Source organism: Aptenodytes patagonicus, chromosome 4 (genome assembly GCF_965638725.1).
Source record: "Aptenodytes patagonicus chromosome 4, bAptPat1.pri.cur, whole genome shotgun sequence".
In the NCBI taxonomy this organism is placed as follows: Eukaryota; Metazoa; Chordata; class Aves; order Sphenisciformes; family Spheniscidae; genus Aptenodytes; species Aptenodytes patagonicus.
The window spans coordinates 4,123,597-4,145,069 of record NC_134952.1 but is presented as its reverse complement, the minus strand read 5'-3'; the positions used below and the strand labels follow the sequence as shown (position 1 = coordinate 4,145,069).

The 21,473-nt window shown below is 41.2% G+C and overlaps 1 protein-coding gene across 2 annotated transcripts in view; it reads right to left on the bottom strand.

The window, feature by feature from the left end:
• CTNNA2 (catenin alpha 2) overlaps positions 1 to 21,473 on the bottom strand; it is a 548,499-nt gene that overhangs the window by 107,909 nt on the left and 419,117 nt on the right. For both annotated transcript variants that reach the window (XM_076335695.1, XM_076335693.1), the window contains exon 9: positions 1,428 to 1,580. In XM_076335695.1, coding sequence (XP_076191810.1) covers positions 1,428 to 1,580 — 153 coding nt within the window. The remainder of the gene's footprint in view (positions 1 to 1,427; positions 1,581 to 21,473) is intronic.

Sequence of the window (21,473 nt, the reverse complement as noted above, 5' to 3'; positions counted from 1 at the left end):
AGGCCAAGGGCATCCTGGCCTGTATCAGAAATAGTGTGGCCAGCAGGAGCAGGGAAGTGATCGTGCCCCTGTACTCGGCCCTGGTGAGGCCGCACCTCGAACACTGTGTTCAGTTTTGGGCCCCTCACGACAAAAAGGACGTCGGGGTGCTGGAGCGTGTCCAGAGAAGGGCAACGAGGCTGGTGAGGGGTCTGGAGAACAAGTCTGATGAGGATCGGCTGAGGGGACTGGGGTTGTTTAGCCTGCAGAAAAGGAGGCTGAGGGGAGACCTCATCGCTCTCTACAACTCCCTGAAAGGAGGTTGTAGCGAGGTGGGTGTTGGTCTCTTCTCCCAAGTAACAAGCGATAAGACGAGAGGAAACGGCCTCAAGTTGCGCCAGGGGAGGTTTAGATTGGACATGAGGAAAAACTTCTTTACTGAAAGAGTGGTTAAACATTGGCACAGGCTGCCCAGGGAAGTGGTTGAGTCCCCATCCCTGGAGGTATTTAAAAGATGCGTAGATGAGGCGCTTTGGGACATGGTTTAGCGATGGACTTGTCAGTGTTAGGTTAACGGTTGGACTTGATGATCTTAAGGGTCTTTTCCAACCTCAACAACTCTATGATTCTATGTTGCAAAGGGGCTACATATTCTTGAAAATAATGCTAGTACAGAGAAGTCAATAATGCCACATAATAATATCAAGCAAATCACTGAGTTATATTTGTCTTCAAGAAATACAAGAATTTTTCATAGTACTTGATCTGTTAATGGGCAAAGCGAGATGAACATTACCGTTATTTTAATAAAAGCCCATTCAATGAACATCCAGGTTTCAATCATTAAGTTTTATACTCCTCATGGTAGAATAGAGCTATTTCAATACCATCCCTGAAGACTTGAAATTATCATTTGACTTTACACAATAGGTCTCTTCAGAAAGAGAAGATACTATGTATATACATTTGTAATACAGACCTTTCAAGAGTAAATATGGTCTCAAGGCTGCACCTTCTCTATATGTCCTTTTCCCTATTTTAGTTCAGCATGACAAGCTCTTAAGTCTAGAGCAGCCTCTGACCAATACCAGACACAGTATTGTGAAGCACCTATTTGGCTTTTTACTTAATGGAAATTAAGATCTACCGTACTGTTAGTAAACCTGAAATGAAATTTACTTCTTGTTGCTCATGACTTGTGACAAAATACTGGAAACACCATTTTTAACATGCTCAATTTCTTTAATGAACTACTACAGTACAGTACATGCTCCTCTCTGCCAGTCATCCAGACATTTGCTGTGCAATCACCGGGATAAAGTTGACCAAAACTCCTGAAACTTCTATTACAGAAATGCTACCTCTAACATTTCAGCTACTACATAATTTTTCTTGCCTCTCCTAGAGAGGCAAGGTGGAAATCTAGCTGTGTCAATAAGGTCACTTACCTCGACTAACTTGTTGGCGTGTTCACGGAAGACCTGAGCATACTCCTTCACTTCTTTCTCATTACCACTTTTTGCAGCCTCAATGAGAACCAGTAATGGGACATTGGTCTCCAGGAATGAATCCGATATATGATCCATTACTGCCTTCCGTAGCTGTGACAAAAGAAAGCAGACCAGTAAATAAAAGGAGAATTATCAATTACATTCCCACTGTATTCATTGGCTACTTATATTTAAACATTGATGTGTCACATCTCACAGCATTGTGTGGGAGTTTGGGCTTTATTCTTTCTTTCTTCCTTCATTCCACGTTATATATTTGCAGCAAGCATACACCTATCAAACACTTAAGGGCCTAGCTCTGCAAAACCCTCCTGAGATTCATCATTCATCACACATCTAATCCTACTGGACTGAATGGATCTATATAGGACGATGGTGATTACCCACATAATACATTGCAAATTGATGAGAATTGAAAGCTGCACACTACTTTAAAAAACAGTTCAGCTCACTTAAAAGCCAAATATGGATTAAGGAGCTTAACTTCAAGCAACCATTAAAAATATTACCCTGAATATTTCTAAGCCATCTCTAATTCCTGCACTGAATAGTATTCTACACAGTGAGTATTTCATTTAGCACACGCCTTGTGGTTCGTATTCTCTTTCAAATACCTCCAACAGGTATAATCAGAAAACCTTTCTAAGCATTTTCCAGGACGATTAGAAAACATACTACAATTTATTCCAAAGGAAAAAAAAACAACACCCTGCAAGTTACCAAAGATTAAACACCTGTTATTTCATAAAAACATCTGTTTGAAACAATATTACTGTAAGAATGATGACACTAACTTCTTCTCTACCTTGCTAATAACCACTAATTAATGTCAAACTTCACTAAACTTTGAAAGACAGCCAGAAAGATGACTGAAATCTTAAGTAATTCTTCCTGGAAGCTTAATTGCTCTATAGGACTATGGATCAGAAACATTTTTAGCATGTTTTCTCCAGCTTTTTAGTTTTTAAGAATGAAAAACTGTGGACTCAAAAACAAGCTGGGAGCTATTCAGCCTGGAGTTCTGGCTAGCCATTAGTCTCCTTCAGTCATGCATTTTTAGTTAGATGAAACATCAGGAAAAGTAATTTTCTCTATTTTGCAGTCCAGACAAGATAGCTCTAGCTAGACAAGGTGTCATCAAAACACCCAATCATGCTGAGAGCTGGTATATTGTTAGACACTAAGTACATGATCCAAGATGCATTTCCTGTTTGACAGCAGCAATTGTCAGCTCTATTTGAATAAGGAGCAAGCAAACTTTGAATATTTCCATTCAATCCCTGAGCGGTGCAGTAAAAACAAGCAAAGCAAAATAGCATATATGGGTTTGCATAAGGCATTCCTTTTATTTCTATTACAACTAAAGCAGCCAATATGTTAAGAACAGCAATTCTTAATTCCCCTTAAAAATTAATTCTACTCAGGTTCTACCTAGAAAGTATTTTTTCCAATCCCAAAATGATTAAAGGCACTCAGAATAGCTAACACAGTAATACATACAAACAGAGGGGGGAAAAAAGACAAAAAAAAAAAAAGAGAGAAGAAGAATATATCAGAAACCTGCCAACAGTTAGGAACCTGTGTGTGGTTGCTACTACCTATCACCTTGTCCTCCTTCTTCTTTTCTCTCATCAATCTGCTGATATCCACTTGCTGACTCTTATTTTATTCTTATATTGAAAGCTCTTTCAGACTGTCCTTTGGGCCTGTTTGCACAGCATCTTATACAATGAGATCCTTATCCATGAACAGTTTTCATAGGTAGCATCTCAATACAAAGATAAACACTAATATTGCTCCAAATATATCAAAGCATTGCAAACAAAGAAAAAATACACTGAGATGTTAAGTGTCAGAGACTAGTGCACCAGCATAGCACTCTGCATTATATGCCTGATAGATTTCCAATCACTATGTACATCAATCCTTCCCTAATAAATGAAGGGTTTCATCTATAGCCAGCATTAAGGGAGAAACACTGCCAGAGAGGGTTCATCTCATGTTTGCTTAATCACCCTCTGCAGATGTCCATCTCCCAACACTTGCTGAGAAGCTCTGCTCCCAAGTTAGATGTCTCACTTCAGGACCTACAGTTAGACTTTTTGAAGTCCATTGGACCGAAATATGCCAAACTGTGGCGTTTCCAAAGGAACACACGACAGCTTTCAAAATCCCATGTGGTTTCCATCTCGTTCTCAGGGAAAATCCTTTAAAAAAAAAATCCACTTGCTCAAGTTCAATGCCTACCGTCCACTGCACTGGAAAAACTACTTTAAATGTTAAATGAACACTGACAGTTTTCTGTTTATATCGTTCCATAAGGAGGTATCTGTTTCAAAGTGTTGTGTTAAATGAACAAGCTATTCAATTTTTAATCAAGGTTAATGCAGTATTATAGATCCAATTATAACAACATGCCCCATGGAACTAAGAAAAGTCTCAGGACGTTTAAGTACACAGCTTATTTTCATCAGTATTAAATACCTTCAGTCTACAACCACATACCAGAAATCCATAAAAAAGGACAGTAAGAGCATCAGCTGACCAGCAATTTGGGGTTTACCATTGTAAATATACAGTAGAGTTATATCTGAAGAAAAATGAATGAATAAAATGGATATCTTGTTTCTAATGGTAACTGTATGTTGCCTTCTGCAGTTCAGAGTTGCAGTAGCTGAAAAAAATCTGAGTTCTGACTGTCACAGGTTTGATAACTATAAAATTAACAAATTCTATTTTCCCGTGCTGTGTTAATCATGGATGTCAGTAGCATATTTCTGACCCCTCATGTAAACACGCATTATAATTCTTTAGAAATTGGTTATCTGAGTTTTAGGATGCCCTTGCATTGAAGTTGAAAGGTATAGTTAACGGTTTTTATATACGCAGGAGACCACAAATTTTGCTATCCATCACCACAGGCTATAAAGAGTGACTTGACAAAATCATTTGTTAAATGTGACAGGAGTATGAACATAAGACATTCATCCAACAGCCAAAATGTGTATGTGACAAGGTAATATTAATTGCACAAGACAAGACATTTAAAAGTCTTAGCTCAGCATTACCAGTCTATTTGATCCAATTAGGGCTTTTCATCAAGGTAAATAACTACTGGAAAACTAATCTTGTATGTTCCTCTGCATACTGCAACAAAGTCCAGCCAAAGTGATGGCTTATGCATCCAGACATTTTACTGTTTCATACAACCAACATCAGGAATGGGAGAAGTCTGTGACTTGAATTTAAATGGTCATAAAACATGCGGTGCAAACACATCAAGTTTTATTCTAAAAACAGTATGAGATCTTGCGCTCGTACATACATTAACAAATGTCATTGCAATGCCTTAATTTACCCGGCATTCTGATGTAAATATTATGACACAAACTATTACTCATAAGACAATGCTTTAGGTTTTTTTTCCCCACTGAATTTTTAAGTTAAAGGTGACTTCAAAGTGTGGGTAGTTTCCACTACATGAAACGCCATTTGTTACAGGAGAAAGCACATTAAAAAAAAGGTCTTGCTTAATTCATTTTGTCATGGAGAAAACTTTATTAATTAACATATAGCTAAAAGAATAAGAAGTTTGCCAGAGCAGCAGAAAGGTATGAAAGGAAAACATCAAGGCCTGCAAATATTTTTAAAGTATTGAATAGCGTACCACAAGGCAGATTTAATGTCTTTCCAGTTCAGTCAATTTAGTCAGTTTATGGTGCAGAGTCAGTTGCTGGTTTTGATAGCATCGTGTTCTACTGTTCTAAGCACTATTTAGGGCTGTTTTATCATTGTCGGTTCACAGCTATAATTGAGCTCAAAGAGGTTAAACTGCCCACTGAAATGATGTTTTCTGTGGCTATATAACAATTTTAGAACCAAAATGTCTTACTGTTACTTACAGTCTAGTAAAGAATTAAATGTCTAATCCTGACACTGGAAGGTAAAGTCTCAGCAGGAGATTAATGACTCCAACAGGTTGTTAAACTTTATAAAGACTGGCAGTATAAAGCTATCTGGAACAAAAGTTTACCGAGGAGCACCTTATTCACCATTTTCTATTTAACATGCATTACAAGCTGAGCCCAACTCCAGTTTGCAGCTGCAGAGCGCTCCCAAACAGACATTAATTTAATTGAAAGAGATGAAAATAATGTCTTCTCCACTGCAGTTAAAGTGTCTCCTCCAGTATATTGTGAAATTGAGTTCTGGAGAATAAGACAGTGACCATTAGAAGCTACTGCAGTAGAGTGCTGAAGAGAAAGTCTCAGTCGATTCTGCACACTACAACCCATGAAGATGGGGCCAAAAAATGGTAGATTGGGGGATGTGGACGCTAATGCCATCAATTATGTCTTGACAGATTAAACAGCAAAAAGATTAACATTTGAAGCATGTGTCACACTTGGACACTCAAACTACAGATTTCTGGAATATACTACATAAAAATATTTAAGATTTGAGGCTAAGATAAAAACTCAGGAAGAAATGCTCTTACAAAGACCGATCATACTTCTTCATGTATTTTTCAGTGTGTGAGTCTTCTCTCTAAAGAAGAACTTCCCCAGTCAGGGAGAGCCTGGGGATGAATTTACTAATGGAAAGCAACTTGAAGTGACAAGTTTTAACCAGAAATTTGAAAGACAATAAGACATGCAAAACAAGTTCCTCCTAGGTGTAGGTCACTACAAAGGATTCCTCAAAATGGCATATGGCCAGAAGCACAGAAGAACTTAGTTACCAAGTACTTAGGTACCTAATCCTCACTGGTTTTGTTTTTTTTTTTTTTTTTGGGGGGGGGGGGGGAAGTGTTATCATTTTTTGTGACTTAGAAATTTTATACTGCCTTTTCAACAAATATTTTTTGGCAAGAGCGAGCCTTGGGCTTGCTAACAACATTAGGGCAGTTACATAAAAGCAGAGAAAAGTGTATAAGCTTGGGGGACAGATGTCCACATACCCCCCAAATATATGAGTATTATCAGGGCAAGAACTCTGTCTTGTTTCATGTCTGGATAGAATAATAAAATCCTAATGCCAATTGGACTGCTTGCATAGTACCAAATATTTATTATTTCTACCAATAAATAATGATACAGGGCTTTAAAAAGGTAGAGGACAGTACAGAGATTACCACGGAAAAACGTTGGAAAAACAGGAGGAGAGAAATACAGGCAGGGACTGAACAGTCAGTGAAGTCAAAATAATCCAGAAGTCAAAGACCGTGATTAACTGCCGCATTCTGTATGACCTGGGAGGGTAGAGCTGTGACAAGGAGAATATGAGAGAATGTTGCAGAACAGGACATAACACGTAGGAACAAAGAAGAAGGGAAAGATTGTAGGGGGTTACCCCAGCAGAGAAGAAAAGGGATAAGACTTTGAAAAATATCCTTGTAAAAACTGAGGAGGACTGTAAATTATCAAAAATGTCACCCAGACTGCAAGCCTAGAGGGTCTGATGCAAGAGAGGAGAGAGGTGTGACAAAGAGGAGGGTAATGAAGAATAAAAATCATGGATTAAACATCCACGGATTAAACAGAGAGCCACAACACTTTGTGTATCTTCATGTACTATCCCAGGCTCTGTTGAAATATTTAAATCAAGTAGGGTCGCTTTGGAGCTTTATGGTTTTATAAAAACAGTAAATAAAAAAAATAATTGGGGACAAAACTGTTCTGAGGAGGTTAAATAGCTATTTGGTCACAAATGGAAAGGAAGTTGTCTAAGAACCCCTTTCATGAAGTTATCCTCACTATGGTAAGCATGCATAGTAATTTCACTTAAAAGCAGTTGGATCCAATAAGCTTTAAAGGGTTAATAGAGTAAGTGCTACATGTATCACACTCATATTCCCACCTACCCTAGCTGCATGAACAGGCTGGCATACTAAATATTATCATCAGCTTCTCTAAGACCTAGAGATTTAGCTCCAGTGAAAGCTGATGACAGCTGTCTTTGGTAGACCTATCTATTGGAGTTCCAGACAATGGCTGAAACAAGGTTAAAAATTGATTGGGTTCTGCAAAAATGGATTTCTCATCATCCTTTCCAAGAGTCACTCAAAGTCACAAACTGATCCTGCCCCATGGACAGAGGTGATTGATATCTGATACTATCAATTAACATCCATACCTTCCAAAAAAGCCCTTACTGCAGTGAGATCAGAGCCTGGGTTTTTTTCTTGGGTTTGTTTTGTTTTGTTGGGGGTTTTGTTGTTTTTATTCTTGTTTTGTTTTTGTTTTGTTTTCTTCCCCTTTGCAGTAATTTCTATAAAGCAAAAACTGAAAACAAAACTTTTTATATTTCTGGTCACTTAATAACAGGTAACATTAAAGACATTTTATAATACTTTAGAAATAGCGTTACTGAACAAAATTAATGTCAATTAAGAAGCAAATGTAATGTTGAAATCTCATTTGGAAATTAAATTCTACGTACTTTGTCATTGCTCATAAATCCATTAGGAGGACAGAACGACAGAAGTCTTTGGAAAAGGACCATGTTTTCTCTACATTTATAGTGCTCCTTACCTCATGCTACTGCATTATTGATAATGAACATCAAAATTTGAAGCTGTCTTTATGAATCCAAGCTTCTATAAGTTTCTTTAGCTGATGTGACTACTGGCCATTCTCTGGTTGACACTGGAGAACAGTGAGAGCTTCTTTATGTAAAACTATCATCAATAGAAATTTCTTGGAGTAGGTTTTTGTTTGGGTTTTTTTGTTTGTTTGTTTTATTTTGGTTTTCTTTGAGTAGCAAAATTATACGCTTCTGTTGAACTTCTCCTACATTTACAGTGTCTCTCATTAAAGAGTTTTAAAAACTCCATACTTCTTTCCCTGCAGTGATTACAGAACTAGGCATCTTCTAGCCTAAGACTCATTATTTGAGGAATAATGACAAACTATGTTCAGTAATCTACTTTAACGCAATATAGCTGTCACTGAGTTTTGCCTCATAATTCCTCACAAGCCACTTTGAAAGGCCAGCCCTCTGTGCTCACAACTTCAGTCAGTTAAAAAAAAAAAAAATCAAGTCTCTATTTCAAAAAGCAAAAGCAGCTATAGCTACTACACTCTCTGGATTTTGCCAGACAAAAATAATCCATCATTACTTTTATGTTGCAGATCAAACTTTCCTTCATTTGATGAAAATGTTACACACTGTAGCCTTACACAAAATTACCTGATATGGGTATAGTTTCCTGAAATATGGCACCATATGTGCATCAGTAAACATTATGTGTAGAGTAAATTAAACCAAGCCTTATAATTAGGCAGTAAGGAAATTACTGCAGAGCTGAAGAGTAAACCAGCAGTATTAAAACACTCTCCATTTCCTCTGAAGCACTTCAGAGCACCATAAAAACCTCAATGTCACAGTGATAAACATCTAGAAGAAATGCATTTTGAGGGAGACAAAGACACGTGCATCCAAATAAGTTCAAGTCAAAATCACGATCAAGTGCAATTTAAATAACAGTTCATTGCCTCTAACTTTTTAGATGAGATTTTTAGACATTTTTCTAACACTCCTTTCCAAAAGTAAATACACCAGTTAGTCTATCAAATGGGAGCAGAAAAAAAGTGGATGCAGTATTGAAGAGCATGCCAGGGACTTACAGTTCTTTCAGTCCAAGCTGGTGAAATTCAGAGTTTGCCTACTTCTGTTGCTTTAAGGAGTGGCTATAAATTCAGTGGAAGCTGAAAGAGCAGAGGACTTTACCAAGTGGAGCACTACTATCTCTGCTTTGTAACCCAGTACTACACAAGACTCCTGTGTAATACCTTTGTACAAGCTGCTAGAGAGACCCAGTAAAGAAGTACTGATGTACACACAATGCGGTGCACCCGCACTGAATGAATACAAGAAATAAATAGGTAGTGCTGGCACAGAAATAAATCTGTATTAGCATTTGATAGACCACTTTCAGAGAGCCAGCTTCCAGATTTCCATAATCAAGAGCACTAGAGTCACTGCAGGTGAAAACATAACCTGTTAACAACAAGGAAAAGGTGATGAGCTTCTAATGAGCAAGGGCTGATGCCACAGGTGGCCTTAGGTTCAAAGACATTTAGATTGACTTACAGCTGGCTCCCTTTAAAAAATGACAACATTTTGTCAAGAAGCATTTTCATGCAACAGAATGAAGCAATATCACCAATCACACTGTCCTTTCCCTTGGCAACAACCAATACCTCATCTCTGGTAATATAGCATAACCGTAGCAAGACTCCTGCGGACCATCTATTTAAGTACAACCTTGCTTCAACTTTTCCTTTGCAATATAAATCTTTAGTAAACATTCACGCAAGACTAAATTTTGAACTTACAACCTTCTTGGATATTCTGTTACTACTTAATGCTTGCATGAAGTTTTGCATCTTCAGAGCACTGTATCAACTCTGTTACAAATTCTCACAGTGTATGTGAGCTAGGTAAGGTCCATGACCCCCTCTCTCTGTGTTTTTAGTTCTCCTTAAATTATACAGATCTTGAATTAAAAAAAGCCACCTTCAGGATTTATAACCTTAACCAGCGCCCTCTTGTCTGCAACAAAGGGCACATCAGAACCTACTGTTACGGTAATAAGAAGCAGAGCTTGCTTCCCTAGCCCTCCTAAAAATGCACCTATTGCTGCAGCGTTGACTGGCTTTACAGCTTGAAAGTAAAAGGACTGTTCACAGAAACATACCTTTAGCCTCCTGTCTTTTGGCTACCTAAATTAGGAAAGCAGGTCACTCATGACTCCCTATAGACAAAGAAAGTTGAGCTTTTCCAAAATATATCCTTAAAACCCCAAACCACCCTCTGAAACTGAACTCTCTACTGACTGTATAAAAGATTAAAGGAAAACCAGCTTCCTTATATTAACACCCAATTTCCATACTTGACATCAGCTGGTGTGAATTCTCAGGGCTCTCTTTTTTCTCTTCCCCCCGCCCCCTCAATACGAGTATTTCTTTGGGTATGCTGTTCAGCTTCTCAAAGGAGCAGAAAGGAATTGGTTGTCTAATATCTATTAAGTTTCATTAGAATGGGGTTCACTGTTTTCATCTGAAGATTTTAGTTTTGTTTTGCTTTCTGAGCACTCATACTTCCCTTGGGCTTATATCTTAATGTACAGGTGCTGTGTACCTCTTAAAGCTGGTGCAACACAGAATATCTAAGTTGAGGCAGCTTCACCTTCAGAAGCAACTTTACTTTTCTGTGTTTCAGATTATTCTTCTGAAACTGGACAGTAACTCTTGCTTGTCTTCATAGAGCATTTTAGAAGGGAAAGAGGGTAAACAAAAAAATTAAGTCAGTAAATCATGATTCAGGGCAGCAAGATTTAATTTCTAGGTGCCGCTGGCCCTCCCTACAGCATTTGACAAGTCATCTGGTCTGTATATGAGACAGTAGCTTGGCTGCAAAATGATTATGATAAAATTTCCTCGTTTGGAGGGGGCTCTGTGTTTTCTTCAAAGCATCTACATACTGTAAAGAAGCAAGCTATGCACATACTTGAAGAGAGAGAGATTTAAGTCTACAGACTGAAAACATTATATAAGTGTCTATCCATAATATAATTTGCATTGTATGGGTTAGATGTGAAAAATCTGTTCCAACGGAACACATGTTTTTCAGTTTTAGGTGTCCCTTTAGTCTAATTGCATGAGCTAATATTCATGTTTTTTTATTCTGAGAGTCTCTCTAGAGTCTACGTCAATATTTGGCAGGTTTCAAAGTGCTAAACAATTTTTTTTTTACCGCCAATAGCATTCATAAACAGTAGCGATACAACTTAATCTAAAGTGGAAGCGACTGACTTAAAGAGCAAATGGAGATACGCAGCCTCTCAAGAGCTAGAAAAGATATGACAAATAAACCTAAGAACATTATGAAGCCCGTTATCTAATTCAAACTGTTGTAACCCGTATTAAAGAAAGTACACCGAATTGTGAGTACTTTCAGAGACCTACAAAGTAGGTAAAAACTGAGTATCATCAAGAAGTTCTCCCCAAGATCTTTGTTTTACCAAATTTGCATGAACAAATTACAGGAGGCATTTGTCTCATCAACCTTTAACCTTTTAAAAGTTTGACTTGTAGCCTAATATAGCTACTGAAACAGTACTATCAAGGACTAAAAGATGAAGAGTATAATAATTGTAGCTGTGCAATTGAAGGGAGGTATGTTAGAGAATGTGGCTGATAACAGACTAATAAATACTAACAGACTTTGTAAGTCCACCAAGTGTCTTACAAAGGTATTTGTGAGAACACAACTTAGCACAAGGATAATGTAAAAGAGCAATCAAAAATACATGAGGGTCATGTGAAAGGGTGTATTAACTACATGATACATAAAGAATTGATTAGAGGTGTAGAAAGGGCAAAAATTACTTGGATATATACATTTTTTTTTAATTTAGGCTGCTGCAAAGTATGTGACTGAACAAGTGTGAGTGTGTGGCTGATAGACACCACAGGACAGTTGTTATTAATATTAGTTTATGGCTAAATGGCTAAACCTGATCCTGAGTACCTAAAAGTGTGTCACCATTCCTAGGGTGCTAGTAGTGGCTACTGGGCAAAAGCAGACTCAGAAGAAGCAATCAATATCCTAACCTCCATCAATGTTCGTAAGAAAGAGGGATACAAGTCATCCAACCCAATACAGAAATCGTGGAAGTGCCTATCTTTCACCTTTGAGCCTACAAAGTCGCTGAGATTAAATAATCAACTTTTAAACGACAAATCACAGCCACACATGAAGCCCATTCTTGGAAAATCATATGGGAAAACAAGCTACATGTTGCTGTAGAAATCATATTGAAGGGTTTATTTACGGATACTAGCACGCTATAATTATACAATACCAATATTACTAGCAAAGTAGCACAGTAGGGGGGCCTAAAATTAAATACACCTTTGAAAATTTGGAATGTTGTTGCAGATAACAGAGTAAAACAGAACAGGACCATAGTCTTGACCATAAAGGCTTTTGTTGCTAGACTGGTTTTCTAAGGAAATGAGGCTCATTACAGTAATTCTGTCGATTTTTTCAAATACATTTTAATCTGTTGGCCAATTTTAAAACCATTTGACAAATAGAAAAGGTCTTGAGGATGCTAAATAGCTGAAGTTTGATGAAAAATTGTCTGGGTATGAGAACAGCGAGCTGAATTAGAGTCCTATAGAGGGAAATTTGTAATACGAAGTCAGTAGCTGGCTGGCCAGCGTACCAACACAGGCTGGCCGACCACCGTGCAGGTACCAGCTGGCCAGTTGGCAGAGCAGATGACAAAACCAGCCTCACATCTTCATGCATTTCAGTGACCAGCCTGGAGTAACAAGTGAGCTACAGAAGAAGAGGTAGCAGCAGAGAGGAGGGTGGATGTGAGAAAATAAGAAAAAATACGAAAATCAGAGACCATGAGAACAAGCACAGGTATTTCGAGTCCAGAAATGATGACAGCTTTCCATATTCAAAATCACCATCCTAGCTACTAACCGTGTGTAGCTACTAACAGGATGTTGATGTTATTTTGCTTTTTGTGGTACCTGCCCAACAGGCTGAACTGGATTACACCCAACAACACATAGTCTATTGTGGGGATGGGAATCTCACTAACGGACATTCCTGAGTTTGATTTTAATGAGCAAACACTGTACCACCTGGCATGACAAGGCACTTAAGCAGAAAACAACGGAGAAAGGAATGTGCAGCTGGAAGGAGAAAAACAAGATAAAGACCATGAGGGCATTTCGCATGATCAGAAAGAACGGGCCAATCTGCTAGAGCATAGATGCGCGTGAACACAAGGCTATAACCTATCTGCAAGCTGCAGGTAGCGCGTGTACACTTCTGCTTGCTATAAAAGATGCTAACAAAGAGCAATAAAGGTCTTTGGTTGCCGTGTCTGCTGGAGTCCGTGCCACTTTTCACCCCCACAAATGGCGCCCAACGTGGGGCGAAAATGCTGGAACAGAGCACCGGTGGGGAGCCAGCTGAACGAGTCATAGCCAGCGGGAGACAGAGCAGTCTCAGGAAAGAGCTGGAGCCAGAACTTTGAATCATCGCCTCGTTGGAGCAGAGGTGAGCAGCTGGGAAACTTAAAATGGGATCGCAACTAACTAAGGAGGAGGAATCTATACTATGTATTATTAAGAAACTGTTAGAAAAGCGTGGAGTTAAGTATGATGACCATACCCTCCGCCTATTGCTTTCATGGCTAAAACGAAAGGGAATTCCCCCTGATTCGGCTACTGCTTTTCAGAAGGAAACTTGGGATAAAGCAGGGAACTTGTTGTGGGATGCAGCTACCGGGGGAGATGAGACTGCAAAAACGGTCCTTACTACATGGCGCTTAGTCTCAGATACGTTAAAACAATTGAAGTGTGATCGTACTGCCCATCAAGCTGTGGTGGCAGCCACTGCTCCTGATCCACTGACTCTGGCCACTCCAGACCAGGCTCCCTCGGAACCTTTGCCCGGTCCGAGTGGGACAGATCAGCCTGAGGGAGGGGAAAAATTTCTGACCGAGGCTCTTTCGGCCCTGACGATATCAAGTGATCTCGGACAGTCTCCTAAACAACAGAGCAGAGGGGTCTCAAGCCACAACAATGAACCCTTAAACTATGATCCGGCTGCTCACTGGCAGGCTGTTCGACAACAAGCCTTGGCAGAAGGAGACCTTTCTACTGTGGCATACCCTGTCATAATTAGTGAACAAGGTCCTAACAGTTGGCAGCCCCTTCAATGGGATTTGGTTAAGGAGTTGAGGCGGACCATCATGCAATGTGGATTGGGAGCGCCTTTTACACAGAGCCTATTGCAAAATATTGTGAAGGGACACTTGTTAACCCCTTTCGATACCAAAGCGTTAGCTGATTTAATATTTTCCCCTACACAAAGAGTGCTCTGGCAAGCCCACTGGCGAGAGCTCTGTGATCGTGCAGCTTTACAGAACTTGGAGCGGCGAGCGGGAGACCCGCTACGGGCCGCGGGACTCGCTCAGTTAATGGGGGAGGACCCTGTCAATACGCCGCAACTGCAGGCACGGCTGGCGCCTGAAATTTTAAGACAATCAGCAGACCTTGCGTTTCAAGCAATGATAAAGGTCCCTGATACAGGACGACCGGTAAAATCCTTTACTAGCATTAAGCAAGGGACCAACGAACCTTATATGGATTTTATCGAGAAGCTCCAAGAAGCTATTCAAAAACAAATACAAAATCCTGAAGCCAAAGAGGCATTGCTTATGAAATTGGCTATAGAAAATGCCAATGAGGACTGTAAAAGAGTCTTACAGACATTGCGAAATCCGACCATAATAGACATGCTTGACGCGTGCAATCGTGTGGGTTCAATTACACATAAGAATGAGGTTTTTGCAGCCTGTTTAGCCGCTGCCTTGCGTCCCGGTAACAAAGCGTGTTTCCGCTGTGGAAACTCGGGGCATTTTAAACGGCAATGTCCTGAGAATCCTGTACAGAAGGGAGGATCAGAAGGAATTCAGCAGCCCCCTGGTATTTGCCCACGCTGCCGCAAGGGGAGGCACTATGTTAATCAATGCCGGTCGAAATACGATCTCCGCGGTCGACCCTTGTCGGGAAACGGGAAGTCGAGCGCGAGGCGGGGGCGCGCACCGACACAAATGCCACCCCAAAATCCCCAACCCCAAAACCCCATGAGACCGCTGTCTCAGCAGGCCTGGATCACCTCAAGGCCAGAACCCTCGGCGGTGCCGGAGTGGATGTCTCCACAGCCACCAATCTCTCTATAAACGATCAGACTGTGCACAGGGTGCCCCTCAATGTGAGAGGCCCCCTTGGCCAGGGGCTGAGTGCCCTATTGGTGGGGAGGTCCAGTGCTACTATGCAGGGTTTGTTTGTGTTACCTGGGGTTATCGACTCTGATTATACGGGACAGCTGCAAGCGTTGCTGTGGACCCCCTCTCCTCCAGTATTTATTCCAGCTGGAAGTAGGATTGCACAGCTAGTTCCTTTTAAGAGTATGGTTCGTAATCGGGATCCTATTTCCCGGGGGGCTGGTGGATTTGGGTCCACAGGTGAACCAAATATTTTTTGGACTCAGCTTGTCCAAAGAACTCAGCCCACTTTGACCTGCACTCTAAAGAATAAAGGCAGCAAACCGGAACAACTGGTAGTGAAGGGAATGATAGATACAGGGGCAGATGTTACTATCATCAGTACTGCAAAGTGGCCTGGATCATGGGAAACCATCCCGGTCAACACAGGGCTAGTGGGAATCGGAGGCCTGTCGACGTCCAGGCAGAGTGCCAACTTAATACAGATTGTAAGCCCAGAAGGACAGGTTGCAACTATTCGACCTTTTGTGGTTCCTGTGCCGTTAAACCTGTGGGGACGAGATGTCTTGAGCACTTGGGGACTAGTGATTGGCACTGCTGATCCGCATCGACATTTTTAGCGGGGGTCACTGGCGCTCGGCCCACCGTTCGACTCACATGGCTCACCGATCAGCCAGTGTGGGTGGATCAGTGGCCCCTATCACAGGAAAAGGCCGACGCGTTGCGAACATTAGTGGACAAGCAAGTGAGTCAAGGACATCTGGTTCCCACCACCAGCGCCTGGAACACCCCAGTGTTTGTTATAAAAAAGAAAAGTGGTAAATGGAGACTTCTACATGATTTACGGCAAGTAAATGCCGTGATTCAAGATATGGGGACATTGCAACCAGGTATGCCTTCACCGACATTGATACCTCGTCAATGGGACATTGTGATTATCGATTTGAAAGACTGCTTTTTCACGATTCCCTTAGCGCCGGAAGATGCTCCCAGATTTGCCTTCTCTCTCCCAGTTGTAAACCATCAAGGGCCTAGGTTGCGATATCATTGGACGGTGTTGCCCCAGGGCATGAAAAACAGTCCCACAATATGTCAAATGTATGTTGCGCGTGCGTTGTCGCCCATAAGAAACAAATATCCTGACTTAATTTGTTATCACTACGTGGACGATATTTTAATCGCCGGACGAGACCCAAAGGAACTCGTCACAGTTATGAAAGATATGTTGCAGGGGTTAAAGACATACGGCTTGCAAATAGCTCCTGAAAAGGTGCAAGTGCAAGCCCCGTGGAAGTACTTGGGGTGGAAGATTTTAGAACATACGATACAGCCCCAACCCATAACCTTGCAATCTAACATTAAAACACTGAATGACTTGCAAAAACTAGTAGGGACTATCAATTGGGTACGCCCATTGCTGGGAATAGATAATGACATGTTAAACCCACTGTTCAAGTTGTTAAAGGGTAATCCTGAGTTGACATCTCCACGAGAATTAACGACAGAGGCCAAACAAGCGCTACAAAAAATATCACAGGCGCTTACCGAAAGGCAAGCACAACGCGTAATTGAAGGATTGGGAGTTAACTTGTATGTCCTAAATCAGTCCCGACAAGCAGTGGGCCTCTTAGGCCAATGGGACACCAAGGGTACCCAGGATCCCTTAGCCATCATTGAATGGGTATTCCTGCCGCATCAAGCACCAAAAACGATAGTGACAAGGGTGGAAATGTTTTCGATGCTTGTGCGAAAGGGACGCGCGCGATGTTTGGAATTAACGGGCACAGATCTTAAAACAATTTATCTCCCACTGACTAAAGACCACCTTAATTGGTGTGAGGCTAATAGCCTAGAACTACAGATAGCGCTGGAAAATTTTAAGGGACAAATTCTAATTCACTATCCATCTCACAAATTATTCTCCCTTAATGAGGAAATTAGTATAATTCCTGAATCGTTGAGTAAGGAGGTACCTGTCGAAGGACCCACCTTATTCACCGATGGATCAGGACGAACAGGTAAGGCAGTTATAGTGTGGTGTGAAAAAGGGGAATGGAAACATCAAGTTCACCATGTTGTAGGAAGTCCTCAGCTGGTGGAAATATACGCAGTAATTCAGGACTTTCGCCAATGGGAGATGCCATTAAATTTGGTTACTGATTCTCAGTACGTCGCCAACGTTGTCAGGCGCTTGGAAAAGGCTTGGCTCAAAGAAGTTGATAACGAACCAGTGTTTTTAATGTTCAAACAGGTATGGGACTTGTTGAATCGCCGCATAAACCCGTATTACGTGCTCCACGTGAGGAGTCATACCTCTCTCCCAGGGTTTATATCGGAAGGGAATGCGCGAGCTGATCGTCTCGCTGCCCCCGTATGGACAGTCCCTGTACCAGACGTTTCTACACAAGCCCGATTGTCGCACGAGTTTTTCCATCAATCTGCCCGAATGCTGCGTCGACAATTTGGGTTGACTTGGGACACGGCACGAAGTATTGTACAAATGTGTCCTGACTGTCAGCAATTAGTTCCCATACCCCAAACAGGGGTAAATCCCCGAGGAGAAAAGGCCCTACAGATTTGGCAATCCAATGTTACTCATATCGGAGAATTTGGCAAACAAAAATATGTGCATGTTTCCATCGATACATTCTCCGGAGCTCTATGGGCGACCGCAGAGACCGGAGAAAAAAGCAAATATATTTTATGGCACTGGAAAGGGGCCTTTGCTGCTCTAGGGGTTCCACACCAGATCAAAACGGACAATGGGCCCGGGTACATAAGCGCAAAAACGCAGGCCTTTTTGGCACAATGGGGCATTCGACATATCACTGGTATCCCTTATTCCCCTCAGAGCCAGGGTATCGTTGAGCGGGCTCATCTCACTCTCAAGCAGCTACTACAAAAACAAAAAGGGGGAATGCTAGGGGAATCACCGCAAGCCCGCCTCCATAAAGCAATATATGTGTTAAATCATCTTACAATAAGGGAAGACAGGACAGCAGTTGGCAGCCCTAACACGGTAATAGCGAGACACTTTACATCTTGTAACTCGGCTTCTCCAGCAGGAGGAAGGGCTCGGGTGTGGGTCAAGTCATTGGAAAATAGCCAATGGGAAGGCCCTTATGATCTTATAACATGGGGGAGAGGATATGCTTGTGTTTCCACAGATCGTGGACCCCGGTGGATACCTGCCCGCTGCGTTCGACCGTATCTGGACAAGGAGCCCAAGGAGCCCACAGATGCATCAACGATTTGAAGTAGATTACTGGGACTTACACAAAGTATCTCATTCGGTATTTGGGGAACCACCTAGTGGACCAGGCCGTGCCGGGGTATATAGGGGACCAAGTGTGTTGCCATTAGCCGTGGACTGGGAACACCAGGCAGCAGAGAACAGTCAACTGGATAATCGAGAGGTGGCAGGAATTCCCTGCCTCCAGTGTCCCGGATCAACACATCACGCATGGACTTTGTGCAAATGTGATAATTGCAAAAAAAAAAAAAAACCTGGTATTGTCACTCTCAGTTCCGGGCGGGAAGGTGCACAAGGTGTAAAGGGAATACCACGGGGAACGCCGAACCACAGAATCTACAGCTAGTGTGTGGGAGATCACATTGTGTCCCCCAGCTGTGGACTGTGTGGGAAACGGACTGGGAAAGTACCAAACGACAGTGTGACAAACGACTTGGGTGGAAACGGAACAAAAAGAGAACATAAACCATGACGCCAGTATGGGGGGGTGTCTTGTGGCTAGTATCACTGTGTGCGGTTGCTGCGTTATGGGCACCCTCACAGCCGAAGGAAAATGTTTGGGTAACTCTGGCCAATCAGACAGGACAGGATTCCATCTGCCTGTTGATATCTTCCCCCGGTAACCCCTTTTCTACCTGCCTAGTGGGGCTTCCTTTAGATAATTGGGACTTGGGCCTGATTAGTCCTTTCAAGGAGGCCTGCGGGGGGGGACGACACGCCACTGACAATTGGGATGGATGCCTGCCACATCTTAATCACTTGCCAATAGAACCTCAGGAACTCGAGCTATTAGGGTCCATAAAAATGGATTGGTGTTTGTATTTCAATTATTCAGGGGCCAATGTTTCCCGAGCCTGGTCAGTTAACGCTACCCTGGGAATCTATAAAAATGAATCACTGTGGTGTAACCACACAAGCAGCAATATATCTAAATCATCTAATGCACCTATAGGATTACCCAGGGGGGTCTTTTTAATATGTGGAGACCGGGCCTGGCCTGGCATTCCCTCTCATATTAAAGGTGGGCCGTGTTCATTGGGAAGATTAACTCTACTAATGCCAAACACATCTATGATCCTAGACCACAGGAGGAGCACCCCTAAGACGCGCGGTAAGCACAGAGCACATGCCTACACTTCACAATGTGATGACGCTGTCGACCTATGGAACCGGAACACTATAGCTGCGGTTGCAATCTTGGCTCCAGGTGTCGCAGCAGCAAAGAGTTTGGTCACATTAAATAAGTTAGGATGTTGGCTGGCGAAACAATCAAATGCAACCTCTGAAGCACTAACGGGATTATTAATGGATGTAGATTCTATACGACATGCTACTTTGCAAAATAGAGCAGCGATAGATTTTTTGCTTTTAGCGCAAGGCCATGGGTGTGAAGAGTTGGAGGGAATGTGTTGTATGAACCTATCTGATCATTCGGAATCAATTCACCGCAGCATTCAGATGTTGAAGGAAGGAGTACAGAAGCTAAGAGTGGAAGACCCCTGGGACTGGTTGGATAAATTATTCGGGAAATGGGGTCTAAGTGGCTGGTTAAAAGGACTAGCCAAGCTAGGAGGGCTATGCTTAGTAATGTTCCTTTGCATCCTGGTTTGTGTGCCGTGTCTGTTACAAGGTATGCGAAAAATGATTGAAAGATCTGTTTCAGCAGTGTTTCTAGTAAAACAAAAAGGGGGAGATGTGGGGATGGGAATCTCACTAACGGACATTCCTGAGTTTGATTTTAATGAGCAAACACTGTACCACCTGGCATGACAAGGCACTTAAGCAGAAAACAACGGAGAAAGGAATGTGCAGCTGGAAGGAGAAAAACAAGATAAAGACCATGAGGGCATTTCGCATGATCAGGAAGAACGGGCCAATCTGCTAGAGCATAGATGCGCGTGAACACAAGGCTATAACCTATCTGCAAGCTGCAGGTAGCGCGTGTACACTTCTGCTTGCTATAAAAGATGCTAACAAAGAGCAATAAAGGTCTTTGGTTGCCGTGTCTGCCGGAGTCCGTGCCACTTTTCACCCCCACAGTCTATGGTCACTAAACAATAATCAGATGACAAAAAATACCTTTTGATACTGCACAAATAGACTTAGATATCTAACAATAGCATTAATTTCTACCAGACATCCACTCCATTAAAACAAAAGCTCAGGACACCAGTCTAAACATTCAAAGTATTTATCGAAATGGAAGTGGTAACGTAGTTATTTCTGGACTTTCCACTTCACATTTCCTATTAATATATTTTATAATAAAGTTTTGTTGCCTAAAACTGCAAGGAGAGCCAGAAATCCTACTTTAAGAAAAATACAGTACTTTTTAATTTTTGCTTTATTCTACTTTGGAATGAAACCTGGAAATTTCAAAATTATCAGAACACCTTAAAATAATGGAAAACATTCTTGACAATTCTAAAAACATATTTTTAATTTTCCATATTTATTTATATGTTTATATTTATATTTGCAATGCAAAGCTAAAATAAACTACTAACTTTCAAGATGAAAATTTGAAACAACTGAAAAATTCCAAATGTGACTTTTCAACACTGTCAGGCTTTTTTATTATTATTATTTTCAAAATTAAATTTCTGGATAATTTCTGATGTTTTTCAGTTTTAAAGAAAGTGAAAATTTTCTCTTGAGTGTTTGTTTTATAAAGTATTTCTAACTAGCCTTAGTAATGACATAAACCTAAGTCTGCAGGAGGTGGATGAATTGTCCTTAACAGCTACATGAGAGCATCATTTCCAGTATAAACAGAATCGCTGGTAAAAAAGCTTCGTAATTCTTTATAATCCCTTCCACTTGGAGGCACAGGAAGTATTAGTCTGGCTTGAATGGACAAAAATGAAGAATTATTTGATTTCAATCTACTGTATAGAATACTGCA